Genomic DNA, 24,152 nt, shown 5'->3' on the forward strand with positions numbered 1-24,152 from the left:
GCCTTTTTCTATCCTCTCAAACAATGATCTCCAAACCTTTTTTGCTATATCATCCTATCATTAAAAAAATTACTGAAGACATACAGCGTATACTCACAAATCTGCTTTAGATCAGAACCCTGGCGGGTCAATGGTAACACGCTCAGCTGCTAAGCTAAAGATCAGTGGGTTAAACCCACCAGCCGCTCTGTGGGAGAAAAGATCTGGCAAACTGCTCTTGTAAAGGTAACATCCTAGGAAACTCTATGGGGCAGTTCTGCTTTGACATACAGGGTCACTTTGATTCGGAATCAAATTGAATCACACGATAACAACAAAACATGGACATGACGAACAGTAGGTATAAAAAAAAAGAGGGGGGTTGGAGATCACAAACCTGAATGAAATCAGGCACAAAATGAGAAATAAAATGAACAAACTCAATAAAATATTTGCAGCAAGAACAGGCTCTGCCTTTTTAAATTTAATTCTCCAGAGAGCCCAGTCGCAGGTGGATAATCTGAGAGAGGAGCGGTGTGGAAAGGCTAAATAGAATCACAGAGATGTGAGCACATGATGCCTAAATAGGAAGGCTGTGCCAAGATGTAATGATTTAACTGGAAAGTTACGAATGTATGTAGGTTTATAAATGTGTATCTGTTGATGCCAGGTGATCTCAAAATTGTCGGATATTCCAACATTCTGCAAAATTTGGTTGTTCCTTATTTGGCCAAAAGAGGCAAACAGTTTAAAGCTCAAATTAACAATAGCTCATATAATTAATTTGGCCCATAGGCAGTTTGATAAATGTGTACACATCAAGTGACGCAATAAATCCAAATTCATGGAAAGGCAAAGATTCCGGATGTTTTCTAGATAAGATCCTCCGCTGGTCTTGAATTGGTACATCATTATTTTATGTATAAGATTTCTATTGCAAAGAATTTCAAGCTACCTTTCATGCTAAGACTTTAAAAATTCCAGAGTCTCTTCCCCACCACTGTTATAACTTCATCCATCCCTTTGGTGATAACTCCACTGCTATTATTCAGTAACATTTAACAGATACCTTCGTAGATGACACGACACACTCTTCTGTAATTCACAGAACAAGGTGGTGTTACGACTTTGTTCCTTTATTGCACTTTTCATACACTCTCAGGCAGAATTAAAAATTCCAATGCAAGACCCCAACACCCCCTTATCCATTTCCATCTGAAGCAACATCACAGAACCCACTCTTTGCATCCTTGAAGTTAAACCATGTCATTCTCACTCATGTACAGCAGTTTTTAAAAGTGAATTTTGCAATAAACAATCTCCCGCCCCCTCTAAAAAATAAAAAAGCTCATTTGTTTCAAGGATAATTTTTACTGACAAGAAAGACTTTGCAGGTATAAAAAACATAATTTTCTTATCTATATGACATTTTCTGCAATAAAAGTTTTTCTTTTCAAAGATTAAAACCCCTAAAGGGTTCTTTCACGAAAGTGATTTATTCTTCATAAGGATCCCACCCTCTTTCAAAAACAAATCGATTCATCATGTCAAAAGATCTCAGAGGCTGGTCGTAGGGCAAGATGTGTCCTCCACCTCGAACGATCACCTGAAAGAAGAAAAAAATAAAAGGAAAATTAAAGTTTAGAGAAATAGATATTCTAAATATATGGAACATTTAAATTCAGATGAAAATATATTTAAAACTTACATGAACTACAGAACATATTCTACTAACTCATGCTTTTGGGTTATCTTGCTGTTGATAGCTTTATTTAAAAAAAAAACCCATCGCGGTCGAGTCGATTCCCACTCATAGCAACCCTATAGGACAGAGTAGACTCGCTCCATCGGGTTTCCAAGGCAGTTAGTGGATTTGAACTGCCGAGCTTTCAGTTAGCAGCTGAGGGCTTAACCACTGTGCCATGAGGGCTCCTCAGCTTTAATATAGATACCTTAAAGCAGGGAAGTTTTGAAATTACATAATTATTGAAGTTTCCACAAAGCTGCATTCATCTTTCACGTGTATAAGACTTGAAAATTACTCCTTATCTCTTTCCCCTTAGCTGCCTGCTCTTCTATGCTGCGCCCTAAGTCTTACCTGGTTAGGGCCCTGAGCTGGGTAATGGTGAGAGAACTGGCTAGAACCCTGGCTTTTTTTCTCCCTCTCTCTGTCTCTCCCCCGTCTCCCCCACTTTTTTCATTGTAGTGAAAATATATGCAACAAAACCAAACCAATTCAACAATTCCTACATGAATAATTCAGTATTGGTTACATCAAGTTGTGCAACCATTCTCACTATCCTTTTCCAAATTATTCCACCACCATTAACACAAATTGAATGCACCCTAAGCAAACACTCCCTCTTTCCCCTCCCTCCTACTCCTGGTAAGCACTACTAATCTTTGGTTTCTATATATTTGCTTATTTCACATACATGAAATGATACGGTATTTGTCCTTTTGTAACTTATTTTTTTTTCACTCAGCATGATGCTTGCTAGTAAAACCTTGACTTCTGATACAAAACATCAGTGTTCTTTCAGTCAGATCATAGTGCTTCCACACGTCTTTACATTCGAACAGAACCTTACAGTTTATTTACAGAATATTTTTACCCACCTGTCAACAGCTGTCTGAGGCAGGTAAGGGGGATAGGTCACAATTTACAGATGGGGCACTGGACTTAACTCCTGTCATATGCAAGTGGAATTTTGCTTTATGCTACAGTCCAGCAATAGTCATTTGTGTTTCATTGTGATTACCAAAGCCAAAAACCAATCCCGTTGCCATCGATTCGATTCCAACTCATAGCAACTCCATAGGTCAGAGCAGAACTGCCCCACAGGGTTTCCAAGGAGCTCCTGGTAGATCTGAACTGCCAACCTTTTGGTTAGCGGTCATGGCCCTTAACAGGGTTTCCTTCCGTTGTGATCACAGTGGGGCTCATAAACCATTCATGCCCACATTTGTATCTGGAACCCAACCCGCCCCACTTTTTGTCATAGACTGAAAGTAAACAAATGTGTGACAAGAACCCCTTCATGTGACTCCAGGGGAAAACTTTTGCTGTCCTCACAATCCCAGGCTAGAATTTTCTTCCCGTACATTCCCATCCAAACCTCCAGCTTTGGCAGGAATCTGATGAGTGATTTCTGTGCAATTTTAGCTCAGCTGAGGACACTTAGCCAAGTCATGTGTGTGACAAAATCCAGCTGCTTCAATTGGAAAGGAGTTTGGCAGCAATGATCCCGAACAGTAAAAACTGAATACCCAAGAGCAAAAGGTCAATCAGCCTGCCTCCAGAACCAGAGCTTCAGCTAATGTGGTATAGCATAGTGCTTTCTAGCCTGGGCTCAGAAGTCAGAGTGGGGGTGCACGACTCAAGGCACAGCAAGCTGTGTGACCCCGGGCAAGTAACTTAACTTCTCTGAACCTCAATATCCTTAACTGTACAATAGGGAAAGCAGCATTACCTCTAGGGTAGTTGTGAGTTGTGTGAGGATTTAATGGAATAATGTCTGTGGAGCACCCAGCACTGTGCCTGCCATGTGAGGTACTCAATAAATTAACAGTTCTGATCACTGTTCTTGTAACAACTATCCCTATTCAAAATCCAAGATGCCTGTATCAACCTAACTACCCTAATACACCCAGTGTTCCTACCTTAACTTCAAAAATCTTGGTTAAAAGGGGTTGTCGAAAACAGTGATTTTCAAGCTTTAGCATGTACAAAAATACCTGGGCTTATTAAAACAGATTGCTGGGCCCCACCCCTAGAGTTCCCAGTCCTGAAGGTCTAGAGTTCTGGGTAATGCAAATGGTTAATGTGCTCAGTTGCTAACCTAAAGATTGAGAGTTCAAGTCCACCCAGAGGTGCCTCAAAAGACAGACCTGGAGATCTACTTCCAAAACATCAACCACTGAAAACCCTGTGGAGCACAATTCTACTCTGACACACTGGGATCACGATGAGTCAGAATCAGCCCCACAGCAACTGCGGCTGTCTGGTGTAGGGTCCGAGAATTGGCCTTTCTAACAATGACAAGGTGACACGGACGCTGCTGGTCTCAGAGACTACTCCGAGAACCACTGTTTAGAAGAACTTTTTCTATCCTGTGACATACCAGTGAATTCGCTGTTTACATCAAGAGAGATTACAAGTAGAAATTTGTCTAACACCTGCTCATGGCCTTCCCTTAGCTTATTTCTTTCTGATCACCTGCCCTCCCGTTATTTACACACACATGCTCACATCCGCCTTCCAGGTCCCTGACAATCAAGGGGTGAAGAAGAGCTGAGGGGGCTGGGATGCTACATTTCTTACTCTCGGCGGCCCACCCGACCCCCGTCAGGTTTTTGAACTGCCTAATATAATGACCAAATGACATGGTAAATGGTGTCACTGGGATTAGAAAGAGAAGCTAGTTTGGGAACAAAGGCTATTTCACATGAAACTAAAATCCTAAATTAAGCGCATTCTCATACAGATTCACTCAGAGCATTTTACTGACCATAACCTCAGAAATAAATCTGAGTTCTGAAAAATAAACCCCTCTGTTGTTTATAGCCAAGCGATTCAACACTCGCAAATCAAGGCAACAGACCACTCTGTGGCATTTATAGAGGTGTGTAACAAAACGTGACAGGGCCATGAGTACATATTTAAGTGGGACAACATGGATCTCAAGACTGGCTGGATAGAAATGGCCTCATCGCCAGAAACTGTATATTTGGGTGCTTCCACGCTAGAGCTGAAAAATGCTACACTCATGGACTCCAGATGTTCCAGGAGGGTCACAAATATGTCGTGAATTTAAAAAGGGTTACACAAACACTTTAAAGCTTCATTCCATTTTATCTTTTAGAAAACAATACAACTCTCCCTGGGACTAGAAACACTGAGTGTAGTAAAGGTTGCCCAGCTTTGTCTTTCTAGAACACAGAACGTCGAAGGAAATTCAATATGTGAATGTTGTTGATGTGGATGTCAGGGGAGGTTTCCCAGAGGCGGAGACCTCTGAGCTGGGACCTGAGGGAGATTGCTGAGCAGACAATGGTGGGTGGGGTGGGGGTGCAGCGCTTCACTCCAGACAGAGGAAACTGTGGGTGCAAAGGCATCGAGGCATGAGCCACATGGCATGTGCAGTAACCTGCAAGTCGTTCTATTTATGAAGGGTGAAGGGTCAGAGGAGACAACAAGAGGGGAAGATGAACAGGTAAGTAGTAAGACCACGTGAAGCCCCATGTGACTCATGCTGGGACGAGTGGACCTTATCCTACAGGGTTTTTTTTTGTTTTGTTTTTTTTAATTGTTGCAAAATACACATACAGGAGCCAGCCCTGGTGGCTCAATGGTGAAGCACTTGGCTGCTAACCAAAAAGTCGGTGGTTCAAACCCACCCAGCTATGTTCCATAAGAGAAAGCCCCGACAATCAAGTCTGGTAAAGATTACAGAATAGAAAACCCTAAGAGACACTATGGGGCGCCTTGAGTCAAAATCGACTAGATGGCACCTAACAACAACAAGAAAATACATGTAAAATAAAAATTATCATTTTAGCTATTTCAAAGTGTACAATTCAGTGGTATTTAGTACATTCACCATGTTTGGCAACTGTCACCACTATCTAGTTGCAGAACTTTTTCATCACCCCCAATGGAAACCCCACACCTTTCAACAGTCACTCCCACCAGCTCCTGGCAACCACCGATCTGCTTTCTGTCTCTATAGATTTGCCTTTCTGGATTTATCTTATAGGGTTTTAAGCAGGGTAGTGACATGCTCAGATTTGCAAGACAGAAGATGACTTTATATGTAACAAGGGGACTGACTTGGAGTGATGCTGGGGCAAAGAGGCAAATTAGGAGATGGACTACTGGTTCAAGTGAGAGATGACGTGGGCTCATGGCAGGGATGGTGAAAAGAGAATGGAGAAAAGTATGTATGGGTGGAACCAATAAAATTAGAGATTAATCAGGTATAAGGGTTAAATGGGGAAACTCTGGTGGTGTAGTGGTTAAGTGCTACAGCTGCTAACCCAAAGGTTGGCAGTTCAAATCCACCAGGTGCTCCTTGGAAACTCTATGGAGCAGTTCTACTCTGTCCTATAGGGTCGCTATGAGTCGGAATTGACTCGACGGCAGTGGGTTGTGGGTGGAAGGGTTAAATGAGAGGACACCCCCAACACATGCTCATATACCATCTCCCCATTCCAATTTCTGACTTGGGCAGCTTATAAAGCGGTGGCGCTAGCAATCAGGGAAAGAGAAAAGAGACATCATTTGGGAGAAGCAGGTTGGGAGGTGGATGACATAGGATAGATTCATGGTTTCTTTCTCCTGCTATGGAATGATGCAGACACTCAAGAGAATCTTGCTTGTTATGGTTTCTGATTTACATTAAAGTTCTTTTACTCTCTCTATTCCATTTCACACATTTACTAAATCTTAGCTTTTAGCCTTCAGATATTAACCATAATCAGAAATAAAATGAATATGCACTCAAATGAAAAAGAAAAGGTACATGGGAATGAGAGTAAAAAACAAGTCAAAGCTTGTTAGTAGCTACCTTGTAACAAAAGAATGAGGCGAGTCACTCTCAAAAACCAAGGCAGAGCTCCCCCAGTGTTCAGGGAAAATTATTCTTAAGATTCTCCACCCTACACTTCCAATGTAGCAAATGATTGTTGAATAGAAGGAGAAAAGAAGCTTCTGGATGCTTCAGGAGACTCATCACTGTTGTACAGATTCCTAGAGTACTCAATACATGCCTTTTATGCTCCCATAGAGTTCCCAAACTATCCAGTTGCCGCCGAGTTGATGCCAACTCATGGCGACTCATGTATGTTAGAATAGAACTGCACTCCATAGAGTTTTCATGGCTGTGACCTTTCAGAAGCAGATGGCCAGGTTTTTCTTCCTAGGGGTTGCTGGGTGGGTTCAAACCGCCAACCTTGAGGTTAGTAGCCAGGTGCTTAACTGTATATGCCACCCAGGGACACAGCTCCCAGAGGGCTTCCTACGTACACCATCTTACATAATCAGTTCCAGTAATATAGTAATTTAGGACTTCTGACTATGACACAATCCTTCTTATCGAACCTCCCCTGGTCCACAAAAACAATAAAAACTATATTAGAAAAAAAAATTATAAAATAAAGCTGTTTAAAGGTATCAGAAAGCAACCAGAGCAGCCAGAGCTGGAGAGGTCAAGATCATGGAGAAAAGAGAATTGCAGAGAAGTGAATCTAACGTTTTGTGCTGATTTTTCCTTTGGGGCTTTCACTGATTTCTAAGCTTCTTTGAGCAGGAACCCAAGCAAAAAGTGACAGATAAAAGAATAAAAAGCTAAGAAGAACTTTCAACAGACTTACAGTATTTGGGAGACCAAAACTATAGAAACAAAAAACACAAAATACAGAGTTCAGGGCCTATCAAGGTGGTACAGCACTGGTAAGCACCCATAAATGACAAAGCCTTAGAAGGAATGAAAATCAGCAACAGATCAGCCCTCCCAAAACCTGAAATCCAGCCCTGAACCCCTGACTGGATCAAGGCGATCTGCCCCTACTCTAGCTGCCTTCCAGAAGAAAATTAAATCCTTTTATGTGGAAGAATATAACACTATTTCTCATATGTTTTTTCTCATATAATTTTTCCAACATTCAATAAAATTTAGTAGGCATCCCAAGAGACAAGATCAAATTCCTAAAAACTAAGAAAGAAAAAAAAAAAACAGAAAGAGACCATAAGTGATGCAGATGTTGGAACCACCAAGTATGTTTAAATAACTGCACAGAATATTCAGTAAGTTAGGTAACAAAATAGAGAATTCACTAGAGAACTAGACTATAGAACAAATGAATCAAATGGGAATTCAAAAACTAAAAATACAATGACTGAAATTAGGAACTAAGTAGATCAGCAGATTAGACATGGTAGAAGAAAGAATATATAAAACCGGAAGATACCTCAGTAGAAAATACCCAGACTGAAACATGAAGAAAAAAGGTATAGAAAATACACTTGAAACTACAAAATCTGTGACTTATGTAAAAAGAACTAGAATGGGAGACGGAGGGAACGGTACAAAAGGAAGAAGAAAACTTAAAATGGCTGAAAATTTTCCAGTATTGACAAGTCTTCAAGCCACAGTTTTGAGAAGCCCTATGAACCCAAACAGGATAAGTTCAAGTTAAAAAAAAAAAAATCTAGGTACATTATAGTAAGCTGCTTGTTATGGACTGAATTGTGTCCCCCAAAATGTGTGTCAACTTGGCTAGGCCATGGTTCCCAGAATTGTGTGGTTGTCCTCCATTTTGTGATCTGATGTGTTTATCCTAATTGTTGTAAATCTTAACCTCTATGGTGTTAATAAGGCAGGATTAGAGGTAGTTATGTTAATGAGGTAGGACACACTCTACAAGATTAGACTGTATCTTAAGTCAATCTCTTTTGAGAGATAAAAAAGAGAAATGAGGAGAGGAGAGGGACCTCACTACCACCAAGCAAGAAGAACCAGGAGCAAAGCGTGTCCCTTGGACCTGGGGTCCATGTGCTGAGAAGCTCCTAGGGAAGGAGAAGATTGATGACAAAGACATTCCTCCAAAGTCTACAAAGAGAAAAGGCCTTCCCCTGGAGCCGGCACCCTGGATTCAGAGTTCTAACCTTGTAAACTGTGAGAAAGTAAATTTCTGTTTGTTAAAGCCATCTACTGGTGGTATTTCTGTTATAACAGCACTAGGTAACTAAGACATTGCTAAAAACCAAAGACTGGTAGAAAAATCTTAAAAGTTATGAGAGCAAAAGTGTTTTCAATATCTTCAAAGAAGCAATGATAACACGGAAAGCCGATTTATCAACAGAAATGATGAAAGCTAAAAAATAATGAAATGATATCTTTAAGGTTCTGAAAGAAAATAATTGCCAATATAGAATTTCTCCAGAAATGAAAGCCTTATAAAGATATTTTCAAAGAAAAAGAAAAACTGACTTTGGCTTAGTGACTTAACTGCCCCTATTTTCCCATCTGTAAAATGGAGATAAGAATTTGGGTGACCAATTGTCCCAGTTTGCCTCGGGGTTTGAGGGATTTCCTGGGACTCAGGATTTTCAATGCTACAATTGAAAAAGACCTAGGAAAACTGGGACGGTTGGTCACTCTAAGAACTTAACTTTTTGTGAGGAGTCAGAGGTAATACGTACAGACTGTTGCTTGGTACTCAGTCCACAAATGCATATTAAGCTTGAACTATGCACTGGTATAGGCAAAAAATAAGCACTCTACCAACGGTCATGAGTACTACTATTCTCTGAATTTTTACGGTCAAAGGAATATCTTTTCCCCTGAAGGAGGGGAGACAGAGCAGAAGTTATGACACTAATAAAAGTCATTACTATAATTTTTCAGAAAAAACAAAAATGATTTTAATATATTCTCCAGGAAGAGGGGTATTTCTCTTCCAGGCTTCTTTTATTTCCACACTATGAACTCTTCCTACCCCCGGGAAAGGTCCCAATTAAAGTATGAAAGCAGCTTGACTGTGACATCAAACCATCATCAATAGCGTCCACTTAACTGTGTCCACAGTGAATTTTATCCCTTAGGCCTGCCAATGCCATAACCCAGCCCATTCTTTTTCTCCACCCCTTTTTCCCCCTTTCATCACACGCACCAATGCCAAATACCCTCTTCTCCCCACACAGAAATGCCAAGCAAGCAAGACTTTACTTGTCTTAGCAGAATGTCAAAAAAGCAGTTCTGCATTTTTTCCCTTTCAGGAACCCAATTTACAACACAGGACTTGGTGCAATTAAAAAGTAATTGAAACTTCCCTTCTTCATTTTCTCATTCCTTGTCTGGCTCATATATCTGACCTCCACAAGGGGATAAAAGCACAATCTAGTTCATTATTTACCCTTACTGAATATCTAGTTTTATGACCTACATTTGTAGTTTTTTTTTTTGGAGGCGAGAACAGGAGTGCGGGAAGAAAGGAAAGCGTTATAGCAGTAAATGCTCTCTGCCAGCAGTATTGTGAGGACCTACCAGGTACTGACTCGTAGTCTTCTAGTAACATAGACACAGGAGCCAGCCAACTTGCTAAAGCTTTACTTCCTTCTGGGCATATTAGCCAATAGCAGTGCAGGATGGTTCTAGCAATGGTATGCTAGAGCTCTCTTGCACTGGCTCAGGAGAGTCTCTTATGCACATCGCTGCCCAGCTCCATGTTTAGTGATGGTAAGTTGGTAGCTGGAAGTTAGCCACGCCCAGCTCCATGTTCAGTGATGGTAAATTGGTAGCTTGAAGTTAGCCACGCCCAGCTCCATGTTTAGTGATGGTAAGTTGGTAGCTTGAAGTTAGCCACGCCCAGCTCCATGTTCAGTGATGGTAAGTAAGTTGGTAGCTGGAAGTTAGCCAAGCCCAGCTCCATGTTCCGTGATGGTAAGTCGGTAGCTGGAAGTTAGCCATGGTGGGAGTATTTACACCATGGAAATTGGCAAGCACTGCATGTCAGACCTCCCACCTGAGCCAGTTTAACCACAGACTACTCATCCTCTCACATTTTGGTTCTTCTGGAGAAAGATGAAATATTTCCCAACATAAAAAAAAAAAAAAAAATCTGTGCAAATAGGTAAATTATAAGGTCCAAAGCTTCTCTGAAACCTCAGCTCAGGGCCACGCTTCAAAAATTTGCAGAAAGACAAGAAAGTTCTGTTGCATCCTTCCATTACTACCTAGTCCCACTGAAAAAATGCTAGTATAATTGGTGATACCAGCGTCAGGATTGCACCACCATGTCCATGGGATCCCTCTGTTTGTATCAGACCCCCTGAGAAGCCCCAAAGCTGGTCTGGGTGGAACAATTGACCTTGGGTTCCCTATCACCAGCTTTTCTGTCCCTTCGCCTTCTAGCCCTTGCCCCTGGCCTGGTGTGCCCCTTTAGTCTTGTTTTGTTTTATGGACCTGTCTAATCTTTGGCTAAAGTGTGAACCTCAGGAGTAACTTCATTACTGAGCTAAAAGGGTGCTGGGGGACCATACTCTTGAGGTTTCTCCAGTCTCTGTCAGGCCAGCAAGTCTCGTCTTTCTTTGTGAGTTAGAATTTTTTTCTACATTTTTTTCCAGCTCTGTCCAGGGCCCTCTATTGTGATTCCTGTCAGAGCAGTCAGTGGTGGTAGCCAGGCACCATCTCAGTCCGGTGGAGGCTGTGGTACTTGTGGTCCATTAGTCTTTTGGACTAACATTTCCCTTGTGACTTTAGTTTTCTTCATTTTCCCTTGCTCCTGAAGGGGTGAGACCAGTGGAGTATCATAGATGGCTACTCACAGGCTTTTAAGACCCCAGCCTCTACTCAGCAAAGTAAAATGTAGAACATTTCTTTATAACTATGTTATGCCAATCGAGCTAGATGTTCCCCAAGACCATGGTCCCCACAGCCCTCAGCCCAGCAATTTGGTTCCTCAGGGAGTTTGGATGTGTCTGTGGAGCTTCTATGACCTTGCCTCGTACAAGTGGTGCTGGCTGCCCCAGTACTGCCAAATGGCACGATGTTTTCATGGTAGCATTTGTTGAGATAAAGCAAGGCACATGGTTTTTACTACCAAAGCAAAAACTATGCAGCACAAACATGGTGCCGTTAGTCCAGTTGACAATGAGACGATTTCGGAACACAACTGTTTGGACACAGAAAAGGATTCTGCTTGAATTAAAGCTTTATTTTCTTCCTTCCCACTGCCTAGTGTTCTCCCACACTCCACCTCTATCTTATTTGTTTATTTTCTGGCTTTGTTTAACATTCCTAGAAGTTATTTTGTGAGTTTTTGGTTACACTTTAAAACAAAAAGTTACTGTTTAAAAAGCAAATCCCAATTCCCTCTTTGTTTCTCAAATTCCAATAATTTTAAAAACTCATTCTTCATGTGTGGATAATACTTTAAATTTTAGGCTTCTTAGTATTTATTCACTTTCATTTAATGAAATGGTTCTCCGTTAAATTTCAGTAGATTATTAAAAGCCATTCAACAGCTAAGATAAAATTATGCATCGTTGCCTAGCTGTTATACCTCAGTAAATAGATTTGCTAGCCAATTTATATTTTAAATAATACAATAAATTAGCTCCCCAAGTATTAACTAAGTGCATATTTGGGCAGCTTAATTTAGAAGCATTCTTTTTATGCTAATGGATACTCTCTAATGAAATAGACCCACATGATCTGTGCAGGCTGTTCTGACTCTTGGCAAACAATCAGAGTAAAACTGGGAGATGAAGTTGCTGTTGTTTATTACTTCCTTTGTTTTCAAGAAGTTTTTTTTTTTTTTTTTTTTTAGGAAAAGGAAAAACAAACAATCAACTTTTTTTTTTTTTTAAAGAGAGGGTGCTCTAGTTAGCACTGCAGTTATGTAATGGTTACCACTCCTTCCATGAATTTGTTACCTAGGATAGCTCTCAATTTTTTTTCTCCTATGTGACACAGAAAGGAAATCGTCTTTAGCTGACATAAATAGTCATCATTTAGCTTGAAGGAAATTGTATTGAACTATGTATTATCTCAGCATGTCTAGTCAATTTCCTGGAAGGCATCTGGTGTGTACATTTGGTGAGCAAACACAGCACTCCTTCTGAGAACTGTAGTGTTAAAAACACACACACAAAAAAGGAGGGTGGGGGTGAAGTTGTTGTCAGTTGCCATCGAGTTCATTCCAACTCAAGGCGACCCAGTGTATTATAGAGTAAAACTGCTCCACAGAGTTGTCTTGGCTGTAATCTTAACAGAAGCAGATTGCCAGACCTGTACTTCTGCAGCACCCCTGTAGGGGGGGTTGGAACCGCCAGCCTTTGGGTTAGTAGCGGAGTGCAAACCGTCTGCACCACCCAGGGGGACAAGGTAGGGGTCGGTTTGATTTTAACTCAGTGAACATTTACTGAGTGTCCGGAACTGTGCTAAGGGCTGTGCTATGCAGCTAAATGACACGTTATTCCTGTCCTCAAGGAGCTGAGCGTCAAGGAGGGGCGGAAGGGAATTAAAGTGAAATGATAAAACACCAGCATGGTGGATGCAACAGGACATGCACACAGATAGAGGGGGATGCAAGGAAGGAGATGTTCCAAGGAAGTAATCAAGGAGAGCTTCCTGGAGGGAATGCTGGAGCTTAGCAAATTGGGGTTTTGGAGGCAATAGGAGTAGAAAGAGCCTTATAAAGAAAGGGGGAGAGAATCACAGGTGAATTGCTGGCTGATGAAATAGTACAGAGTTTGGGAAACTGTAAGGCATTTTGTTTTTTCAGGATTATAATTAAGAAGGGAGAGTGAGATGTTGGGTTGAGGCAGTAAACAAAGTCTAGATTATATGTATAAATGTTGCTGTTGAATTGATTCTGACTCATAGTGACCCTACAGGACTGAGTAGAACTGCCCCATGGGGTTTCCAAGGAGCAGTTGGTGGATTTGAACTGCCAGCCTTTAGTTAGCCACCAAGCTTTTAATCACTGCACCATCAGCACTCCATATACATATGGAGCTGCTAACCAAAAGGCTGGCAGTTCGAATCCAGCAGCTGCTCCTTGGAAACCCCATGGGGCAGTTCTACTCTGTCCTATAGGGTCCCTATGAATCCGAATCAACTCAACAGCAATGGGCTCGGTTTATTTACACGTATATATATGTGTGTGTATGTATATACACATCTATATCGATACACGCATATATGTATATACACATATATCTTTACTACTCCATGTAAAGGAGCTTGGACCTTATCCTGAAGGTATCAGGGAGTTAGTGAGAGGTTCAAACAGGCGAAACCACAATCAGACATGCATTTTTGGAAAAAGCATAGCAGGGAGGGTAGATTGGAGAAGTGGAAAGACAGGTAAGACCAACCAAGGAAGCTACTGTGAAAGAAAAAAAGTTAAAACAATGACAACCTTAAAAACATATCCAGAGTGTTCCTGAATAATACCTTTTAAAGTTTGTGCATTTTCTTCAAACACTACAAAACAGAACTATTCCATTTTAGAATTCATGGCCGTTGGTTTCTTTAAAATGTCCCTAAAATGCTGTCTTTTTTTTTTTTTTTAATTGGTTTGTACATATTCAGCACTTTTTTAAAAGTACTTCTATGTGATTAGTGTGTAGAGTGCTAGGAAATGAATAAAATCAGGCCAGAGAGAAGGATACAAAAAAGCAGATGGGAGAAATGCTAGCTAAGGAATTAGGCCAGTTATATTTACCAATTACTGTTCTTCCTCTTAATTTTCTGGTAAGACCCACAGTGAGGCAACTGGCTAATAATTTCTCTTCCTTGTTTTAAAGGAAAAGTGATGGAAGTGAAGGGACTTGGGCTGTGTCTGAAAAGGATTCAGATCTTTCTCCCTATGGCCCAGTCAGCTTGCCAGCAAATCCAGGCCATACATTGGAATCTGTCTATTTTATTCACTGCTTCTAATTACTGAGTCACCGAGCTACCATTGGTAGAGTTGCATTGAAAAGGTGCTGAAGGAATAAATTTTTTTTTTTTTAAGCTCAATAGGTTGGTAGCAAAACCTCAGCACAGGACACCTAGACAGGAGGATATACCTGCAAAACCAAATCGCTGGTAGGACTTGGACATGATCAGTCTACTCCACCCTTTCACTGTGTGTGGATGTTGCAGTTCTTCAATTTGATGGTGGCCAGGAAAGAAAATGGAAAAGATAGCAACAGAAAAACAAGATGAACCACGAATGTTAAAGATGGAAAAAGACATTAAGCCTCCCTTTAGTTAACACATCCTGGTAAAAGAAAACTATAGACAAGTCTAAGTATCAGTGAGACCATAGAACAGCCAGACCTCTTATACACTACTGGCAATAATACAATCAGTTTGGAAACAGTGAATTTATCAATTCTACCTCTAGGCTTTATACTTAGAGAAATTCTTGCATGCAGGCACAAAGAGGTATGTGCAAGAATATTCACAGCAGCACTATTTGTAATGGATAAAAACTGGAAACAACCCAAATGTCCATCAGTAGTGGACCACATGAACAATACACTCATGCAAGGATCCTTGGTGGTGCAAGTGTTAAGCAGTTGGCTGCAAACTGAAAGGTGGAACCCACTAGTGGCTCCATGGAAGAAATGACCTGGCCATCTGCTCCCAAAAAGATTACATCCTAGGAAACTCTATGGGACAGTTATACTCTGCCCTGTACAGCTGCTATGAGTTGGAATCAACTCTACAGCACACAACAACAACATACTCAATGGAATACTATGCAGTAATGAAAAAGAATGAAGAACAACTTCACCTACCAGCCTGGATGAACCTCACGTAGTGCTGAATAGCAAAAGTATATTATTGAAGAATAATTCCTTTTCATAAGGTTGAACAATAAAAGTAAAATACTGTTTAGGGATACACCTATCTGTAGTGCCATGGATTGAATTGTGTCCCCCCAAAATATGTGCATCAATTTGGCTAGGCCATGATTCTTAGTATCATGTGACTGTCTACCATTTTGTTGTCTGATGTGATGTTCCTGTGTTGTAAATCCTATCTCCATGATGTTAAAGAGATGGGATTCATGGCAGTTATGTTAATCATGCAGGACTCAACCCACAAGATTAGATAGTGTCTTAAGCCAATCTCTTTTGAGATATAAAAGAGAGAAGTGAGTAGAGAGACATGGGGAGCTCATACTATCAAGAAAGCAGCTCCAGGAGCAAAGCTCATCCTTTCTGGGGTTCCTGCCCGGAAAAGCTCCTAGACCAAGAGAAGATTGATGACGAGGACCTTCCTCCAGTGCCAACAGAGACAGATAGGCTTCCTCTGGAGTTGGTTCCCTGAATTCGGACTTCTAGCCTACTAGACTGTGAAAGAATAAGCTTCTGTTTGTTAAAGCCACCCAGGTGTGGTATTTCTGTTATAGCAGCACTAGATAACTAAGACATGTAGTAAAACTATTAATTAAATGTAAAGTAAGGGGATGATAAGAACAAAATTCATGACAGTGGCTTATCTCCAGGGGCAATCAGCAAAGGGGATGGAATGGAGAGAACAAACTACCGGTCATATTGCATTTCTGGGTGGTGAATAGTGTTCATTTCTCTTCATTTGTGTTATCTTACACAGGTATTATAAATATGTCTTTGTATGTGTTCAATATTAATAAAAAAGAAAAGAATAACCACCCATGGATGCTGCAAAGTTTACAAAAATGAATCTTTAAGAAATTTAACGTGTTATCTGCTATGCCCAATGCAGAGACGAAGAGACGGACCCTATGTCTGAAAACAGTCAGTGGGGAGGAGTTGGAGAACCAATTCAGTTGCAACAAAGGCAAAACCGGGAAGTCCCCCTCTGTGAAACAGCTCTGCGAAGACAGAGCTGGTGCCAGAATCCAGACCTTGGACTCCGGTTGCTGTATACAAAAATGAAAGCTAGGAACAAAAATAAACACCCATGTCTTCAGGATGGAGAACAGAAGAGCAATAAGTTGTCAAATATTGGAGTTTTGGTTTTATTAGTTTGATTTTTAGTTTATCTCTCCAAATCTAAGTTCCTTCCTATATTTTCTTTCTTCCCTGTTTCTACATATTAGAGGCTCCGTATGAATGAAAACAAAAGTTGGAGGCTTCATTTATTGTCAACAGGGATGTTTCAGGTTGTTTTTAAACCAGAAGATAACAAAATGCTTTAGAAACATCTTATTATTCAATGTAGCCACATTTGTTTGCTATTATTAGTCTGTCACTTAGCAAAATGTCAAACATCTTCCCTAACCCTCTCTGCTTCTACCTTTCCACCAAGAGTTTCCTTGTTACGTTAAGTTAAAACTGGGTACAATTGCAGTAGCTGCACCTATGTCATCATCTGAGCCTTTAAGACACAGTATCACCCAAAGACCCTTTGGACTATGGCTGCTAACCAAAAGGTCAGTAGTTCGAATCCACAGCGGCACCTCGGAAACTCTATGGGGCAGTTGTACTCTGTTGTATAGGGTCGCTATGCATCAGAATCGACTCTATGGCAATGGGCTTTAAGGATCCTGTTAGAGGGAAAGCCTCTTGACTTGTGGAAAGAGATCAATGCTAGGAGGGGTCAATAAGAGCAACAGAAACATATTTATTACATGTTGTAGGTGCCCGGTGGAGCATCAGGTAATTTATAAGCATTATCTCAATTAATCCTAATAACTAATTCTGTGAGAGAGGTAGGTATTAATATTATCCCCATTTCACAGATTAGGAATTAAGAAACTTGCCCAAGGTCACACACCTAGTAAGTGGTAGAGCAGGGATCTAATTCAGGCCTAATATAGTATTCATTCTCTTAATCCCTCTACTATAATGTCACTTGAATATGGTGATGGTAGAAGTAGTTAGAATCACCACTGTAATAAACTAGGAAGACCCCCTTTAAAGTATTATAAAACAAAGATGTGACTTTGAGGACTAAGGTGTGCCTGGCCCAAGCCATGGTATTTTCAACCACCTCACATGCATGCAAAAGCTGGACAATGAATAAGGAAGACCAAAGAAGAATTGATGCCTTTGAGTTATGGTGTTGTGAAGAATACTGAATATACATACCATATACTGTTGGAAGAACGAACAAATCTGTCTTGGAAGTATGGCCAGAATGCTCCTTAGAAGCGAAGATGGAGAGACTTTGTCTTATATACTTTGGACATGTATCAGGAGGGACCAGTCCCTGAGAAGGACATCATACTTGGTAAAGTAGAGGGTCAATGAAAAAGAGGAAAACCCTCAATATGATGGATTGACACAGTGGCTGCAACAATGGGTTCAAGCATAACAACAACAGTAAGGATGGTGCAGGATCGGGCAGTGTTTCATTCTGTTGTATACAGGGTGGCTAAGAGTTGGAATGACTCGGTGGTATCTAACAACAATGACAATTCAAGTCTCCTTGAAACCTAAGCTTATAATTTCCCAACCTGGGGTCATCAAATGTGGTCTGTAGTGTGGGCTGGGAATGGTCTATTATTTTCAACCATTCACGTAGTCTAAAGCATGGCTTCTTAGTCTTTTTTGTGCAATGGATTCCAATAGCTGTCTGGTACAGCCTATGGACATCTTCACAGAATGTTTTTAAATTCATTACACACATACAGAGACACACACACATTATATAGATTACGAAGAAAACGGATGACATTTAAATTACCAAAATGGTAAAAAGTAAATTTTTGATATAGCAGTATGTGTACTTCTACATTAACACGTTCAGTAACAAGAGCAAGCAGTGAGCCTGATTATTACTGTAATTTTAAGGTAGTGATGAGCACACTGTATCTGTGATAACTATATGTGATATGCAAATATCTCTGCTTTCTGTTGGTGACAAAGTCGAAGGTACTGCTACTGCCACTGTGATCTGTTGCCTACATTCATAATGGAAGGAAATGCTACATTTTGTAATTCGCAATGGAAAGAAATACTATTTCAGTTAAAGGTTAGTGAAAATAAAAATGTCTTTCTCCCCCTTCCAAGTTCACTGACCCCTTGAATTCTAACTACTGACTCTCTATTCCAGGTTGTTGTTGTTAGGTCCTGTCTAGTTGGTTCCGACTCATAGCAACCCTATAGGAGAGTAGAACTGCCATAGGGTTTCCAAGGAGCGGCTGGTGGATTTGAACTGCTGACCTTTTGGTTAGCAGCTGAGCTCTTAACCACTGTGTCACCAGGACTCCTATTCCAGGTTAAGAACCCTTATTAAGTAACCTAACGATTACCTAGTGGAAATGCTAAATTTACTCATGATAAGACTTCATGATCTAAATCATTGCCCTTTTTTTTTTGCTTTGACATTGAATTGTATCAATCCATAATAGAATCTTTGATCAATAATTAATATTCAGAAACAAATTCAATGTGACTATTGGACAAAGTCTTTGCTGGGAACCTCAGGCTGGGTGATGTGTAAAGTAGAGCCTGCTTGATAGAGTTGTATCTTTGTGGCAAAGCAACACACACACTACCATCTAAGGACATTGCATACCAGGACCCCATGATTTCACTATAGTACAAAACCCTAATGGGAAAAGGAAGCTGATGTTTGAATAAATAAAAGAGTTTTTCTATGAGTCTAAATTACCAGTGGTCTATCAGTGTTTTGAGTGAACAAAGACCACTTGTGAACCTACAATGCATGACAGGGACTGAAGCTTAGTTTAGGTTTTGGCTAAGGATTTCAGAGAATCAGAGCCATATCAGTGGATACCATTGACTAGAAGACACTTTTCTAACAGTGATGCTTCAAATCAATGGCTGGTTTGTTAAGAGAAAAACTGTGGTCTCAAATTTCTAGTTGGCCTGTAAAGTAAGTAAAATCGGTTAGGATTTAGAGCAACCTTTAAGCATCACAATGGAAGTTTATCCAAACAGAAGCCACATGGAATTTCTGCAGATGGAGCCTATTTTAGTATCAACAGAGCAACAAAAGACCTCATAGCTTAGGGTACTGGTTCCTGAAACTGGCTGCATATTAGAATTCCTAGCTTAAATACTGATGCCCAGGTCCTATCCCAGACCAATAAAATGCAGACTAGCTGGAGATGGGGCCTGGGAATCTATATTTGCAAAGGGTTAGTCACACTGTGTTAGGAAAATGTGGCACAGAGTTAAGTGCTCAGCTGCTAACCAAAAGTTCCAGCGGTTCTGCAGGAGAAAGACCCGACAATCTGCTCCTGTAAAGGTTATAGCCTAGAAAACTCTATGGGGTAGTTCTACTTTGTCATGTGGTGTTGCTATGAGTTGAAAATCAACTTGATGACTCCTAACAACAACAAAATGCATCAATGATGGTCACAAATTCCTTGCCATTCCTATCATCAAGAGAAAACTGGGCGTGCTCTGTGATTTCTGTTGACCAAAAGAAGGCAGTGCAAGTAATATGCTAAACGGCCAGGAGCTTCTGCTTCTTCAATTTGAGAGATCAGCTGCCATGTTGTGAGGAAGTCTGTACCACACGCTTACATGATTAGAGGCCATATGGAGAAAGTGCTGGGGGAGAAAAGGCTAGCTTGGATGCTCCAGCTTTCACCAAACTCCCAGCTGAATGAATGTGTGACCTCAGCCTACGTCATGTGAATCAGAAGAACCATCCAGCTGAGCCCATTCAACCTCCATAATTGCAAGAAATAATAAATTATTATTTTAAGGCACTGAGTTTTGTAGTGATTTGTTGTGTCTCAATAAATAACTGAAAAAGGAACGTTTTTAGTGACAACTCTTTATTCTTTTTCCTGAGAAGTCTATTGTTCCTGTTTTGGAATCTTAATATGAATTGAAGACCAAGTCTGGATCTATCTTTCTAATACAGGTAAAAGATACAATTACACTGGGAGTTTAGCATATAGCATGCAAACAAAGGAAGCTCAACCACTAGCTCTTACAGCCTTCCCCCTGAGAGCTCACAATTACATTATTTGGGTGGTCTTGGTGGTAGACACAGTAATGCACCATCAGATCTCCCTCAAGGATGGACTTCCGGGAGTGTAACCAGCAGGAAGCCTCCAGCTACCAGCATCTTCAGGTCTGCCCAAGGTGATGCCTTCCTGGGGAAGCCCACATTTGGTGACTGAGTGAGGTGGGAATATAAAGGGTGGCCATTTTGGTCCAATGTGGTGGGACACTGATGGAAAATGCTCTCCCCAGAGCTCTCTGCCAGGTTGGCCAAGGCTTTGTTGGGTCTGTATCACAGTTTGATTGCTTCCTATATCCAATCCTGCCTCTTCCCTCTTTCTCTTCATAGCTATTGATCCCTAATAAACATCTTGCACCCATAATTTTGCCTCAGTACTTACTTCTGGAGAACCTAACCTGTGATTGCCTTGATGTTCTCTGATGATTGTTGTTATTAGTTGCTGTCGAGTTGATTCCAACTCAGGGCAACCCCATGTGTGCAGAGTAGAATGCTCCCCATGGTTTTCAAGGCTGTGGCTTTTTGGGAGCAGTTTGCCAGGTCTGTCTTCTGGGACACCTCTAGGTGGATTCGAACTGCCAACATTTCAGTTAGCAGGCTGGCAGTTAAACATTTGTGCCACCCCAAGACTCCTTCTCCAATGATATCAAGTCTTATTACTGGGGGGGGCAGGGAAGGGCTTTATTGCTATGCTCAGGTTTTCTGCCCACAGTCTGACTCCCAAAAGTAAACAGAAGAACCTTCCCGAGGTCTAGAAACTGGACACAAAGAACCTCTGATTCAGAACATTTTTCTTTGTAGAAAGCCACAGAGCTGGGGGAGAAATGAAGATTCTGTTTCTGCAAAAATTTCTGCAACAAAGCCAAGACATTTTTCCAGGGAATTAGCTGCATTTGATAGTCATTGTCTCAAATCTATTTAACAGTTTCCGCCACTTAAAAAAAAATTAACTTCTTATCCCCTCTCAACTAGTCAAATGCAAAAGTCAGGCTCACTGCTCTTTGCTTCCTCTAATGTCAGTGCAACTAAGGACTTCCTGAAGACCTTTCTGGAACGGTTAGGTCCTTCATGAACAGCTCATAATGCTCCCTAAGCTATTTAAAATTCTAAAAAACAATGAACTGTCAGCAGGAAATCCAAGAAAGGCAGGTGGCCAGCTCTCTGTCATTGCTTCTTTGGATTATCCATGGAAACGTTTAAGTCCTAGCCTGAAGTTCCATTCTACTCAAAGGATTTCAGCCATTTTGTTCTCCATTTTGTTGTTGTTGTGTGTAGTCAAAGAAACAAAATAAGGTTATCATTAGTTTTAGAAAAGCCCAATTAGGAAGCTGTGGTTTTGATTCTCTCTAATCTTTCTCTATCATACTCCTTCTTGTAAGCACTCTCTTTCTTTTAGGGAACACCATGGGGTCCTGGATGTGCTGCCAACTATACCATCCACCACTTACATCCCAGCCCCACTCTTGCCTCCACCACTACATACACATTCCAAGGACAGGCATGTAGGCTGGATTTGGTCAAAAGGAGTATTCCATCCCTTCCCACCCCACTGCCCCTCACAGGTACTTACAGGCACTGTGGCTCAATGAAAAGAACAAGGTTTGGGGAGTCAGATCTATTTGAAGCCTATGATGGGTAGTTTTGTGCGTCAACTTGGAGAGGCCGCAGTACACAGGTATTCAATCAAATGCTAATCTAGGTGTTTCTGTGACGGTGTTTTGTAGGGTGGTTAACATCTATAGTCAGTTGACTTTAATTAAGGAGTTTATCCTAGGTAACGTGGGTAGGGGTCGTCCAACTGGTTAAAAGCCCTTAAGAGCAAAAACTGAGGGTTCTCAGAGAAGAAGAAATTCTGCCTCAAGACAGCAACATCAGCTCCTGCTGAGTTTTCAGCCCATTGGCTTGCTGTACAGATTTCAGATTCAAGACCGCAATGTCCACTCCTGCTGAGTTCCAACCTGCCAGCAGCCCTACAAAATTTAAACTTGCTAGCACCCATAACTGCATAAGCCAATTCCTTAAAATATATATACATACACACACACATATACATACACACCTATACACACATACATATACACATGCATACATACATATATATACATGTATGTATGTATGTACATATATATGGAGCCCTGGTGGCACAGTGGTTAAGAACTACAGCTGCTAACCAAAAGGTCGGCAGTTTGAATCCACCAGCTGCTCCTTGGAAACCCTATGGGGCAGTTCTACTCTGTCCTACAGGGTTGCTATGAGTCGGAATCGAGTCGACGGCAAAAAGTTTTTTTTTTTTTTTTTTTGGTTTTATATATATACATATCCTCTTTCTCTGGGGAAACCTGAATGATTTAAAGCAAGTTTCTTGGGTGAAGCTTCTGTTTCCACGTTTGAAAATCAGTAAATACCATGATATACTTTACAGGGTAGCTAATAGGATTCCACAAACTTGTGGAAAAAAGTTCATGGCAGACCACAGGTCTGAGAGCTCCTAAATGCTGAGTAATTGGTAGCCATCATGAACGCCTTCTTTGACCTTCCCCATATCCCTATGGAGTGACTGTTCTCACTCAGATTTTATAGAAACAAGCAACCAGCCCACAGCTAGTAAGTGGCAAAATTGAAATTCCAACCAGGTTTGTCTAACTCAAAAGTCCATCCTTCTCTCATTGCACCACATGGTGGCTCCAAATGGCCATGACTCTCCAAAACAGTCAAGCTTTGGGGGTGGTATCCTCCTTCCCTTCATTTTCTGTGGACATACCCTCTAGCTGGAGGCCTGCCTCCTGTTGGAAACGAGGACATGGTAAGAGAAGCCCCTGCGGAGAGTGAGGTCAACCATAGGCCTGACGGCTCCATTAGCCAAATCTGCGGGTTTAGGGTCAGTACGTAGGTGAGGATCACAGTTTGTGCTTTAGAGGGACAGAAAGGCTTAGTATGGCTGCCCCAGGAGACCATGAGGGTGATGCTGGCAGGCTGTGCTCTCCCTGCGGATATCTAGCCTCTAAACTGTTGGGGATACACAGTAGACACCACCTCTCGGACAGGGCTCGGTGTTCATAGCTTGAACATTCCAAAGCTTACTTCCCCACCTCTATTTCAAGAGCTCAGAATTAAGCATCAAGAAGGTGTTCTCATGAAGCAGGTGGAGGCTCTTCTTCCAAAAAATTTCCTAACACAACTCCTTTTTCCAAGGTCTCCCCCTTTCCTCATCTCTCCATGCTAAATTTCTCCTACTGCTGTCACTTTAAACTTCCCAAAGAACAGCTTCAAAATGTGCTCAAAAACCTTCATTGGCTCCCCACTGCTTAAGCAATAGAATATCACCGCTTAGCCTACCATCAAGGCAACCTGTTCCTCCAGTTTCTTTCCCAGCTGTCATTCTCTAGGTTCCAGATAAACCAGACTATGCACTCTACCCCGTGCCCCACCTTATACTTTCCTCCAGCTCCATGGATCTGTCCGCCATGTTCTCTCCGCTCATTTTAGCACATTTCAGTGTATGTTCTTCTATTAATATCGGAAACTCCCAGATAACGCCATGGCTTTTCTTAACATTGCATGCACCTGGCCTTACCATCAATTAACCTCTAACCTGTTGCAGTTGAGTCAGTTCTGACTCACGGTGACCTCACGTGTTAAGAGTAGAAGTACTCTGTAGCTATACCATTACAGATGCAGACTGCCACGGCTTTCTTCCACAGTGCTGCCAGATGAGTTTGAACTGCCAACCTTTTGGTT

At 41.2% G+C, this 24,152-nt stretch overlaps 1 protein-coding gene across 2 annotated transcripts in view; it reads right to left on the reverse strand.

Annotated features, from left to right (window-relative positions):
- Positions 1-1,097: 1,097 nt before the first annotated feature.
- The window catches only part of CPVL (carboxypeptidase vitellogenic like), a 146,370-nt gene continuing 123,315 nt past the window's right edge, over positions 1,098-24,152 (reverse strand). For both annotated transcript variants that reach the window (XM_003407043.4, XM_023544320.2), the window contains exon 13: positions 1,098-1,585. In XM_003407043.4, coding sequence (XP_003407091.1) covers positions 1,475-1,585 — 111 coding nt within the window. In that variant the 3' untranslated portion in view covers positions 1,098-1,474. The remainder of the gene's footprint in view (positions 1,586-24,152) is intronic.

The sequence above is a fragment of the Loxodonta africana genome, chromosome 8, assembly GCF_030014295.1.
Source record: "Loxodonta africana isolate mLoxAfr1 chromosome 8, mLoxAfr1.hap2, whole genome shotgun sequence".
Taxonomy (NCBI): domain Eukaryota; kingdom Metazoa; phylum Chordata; class Mammalia; order Proboscidea; family Elephantidae; genus Loxodonta; species Loxodonta africana.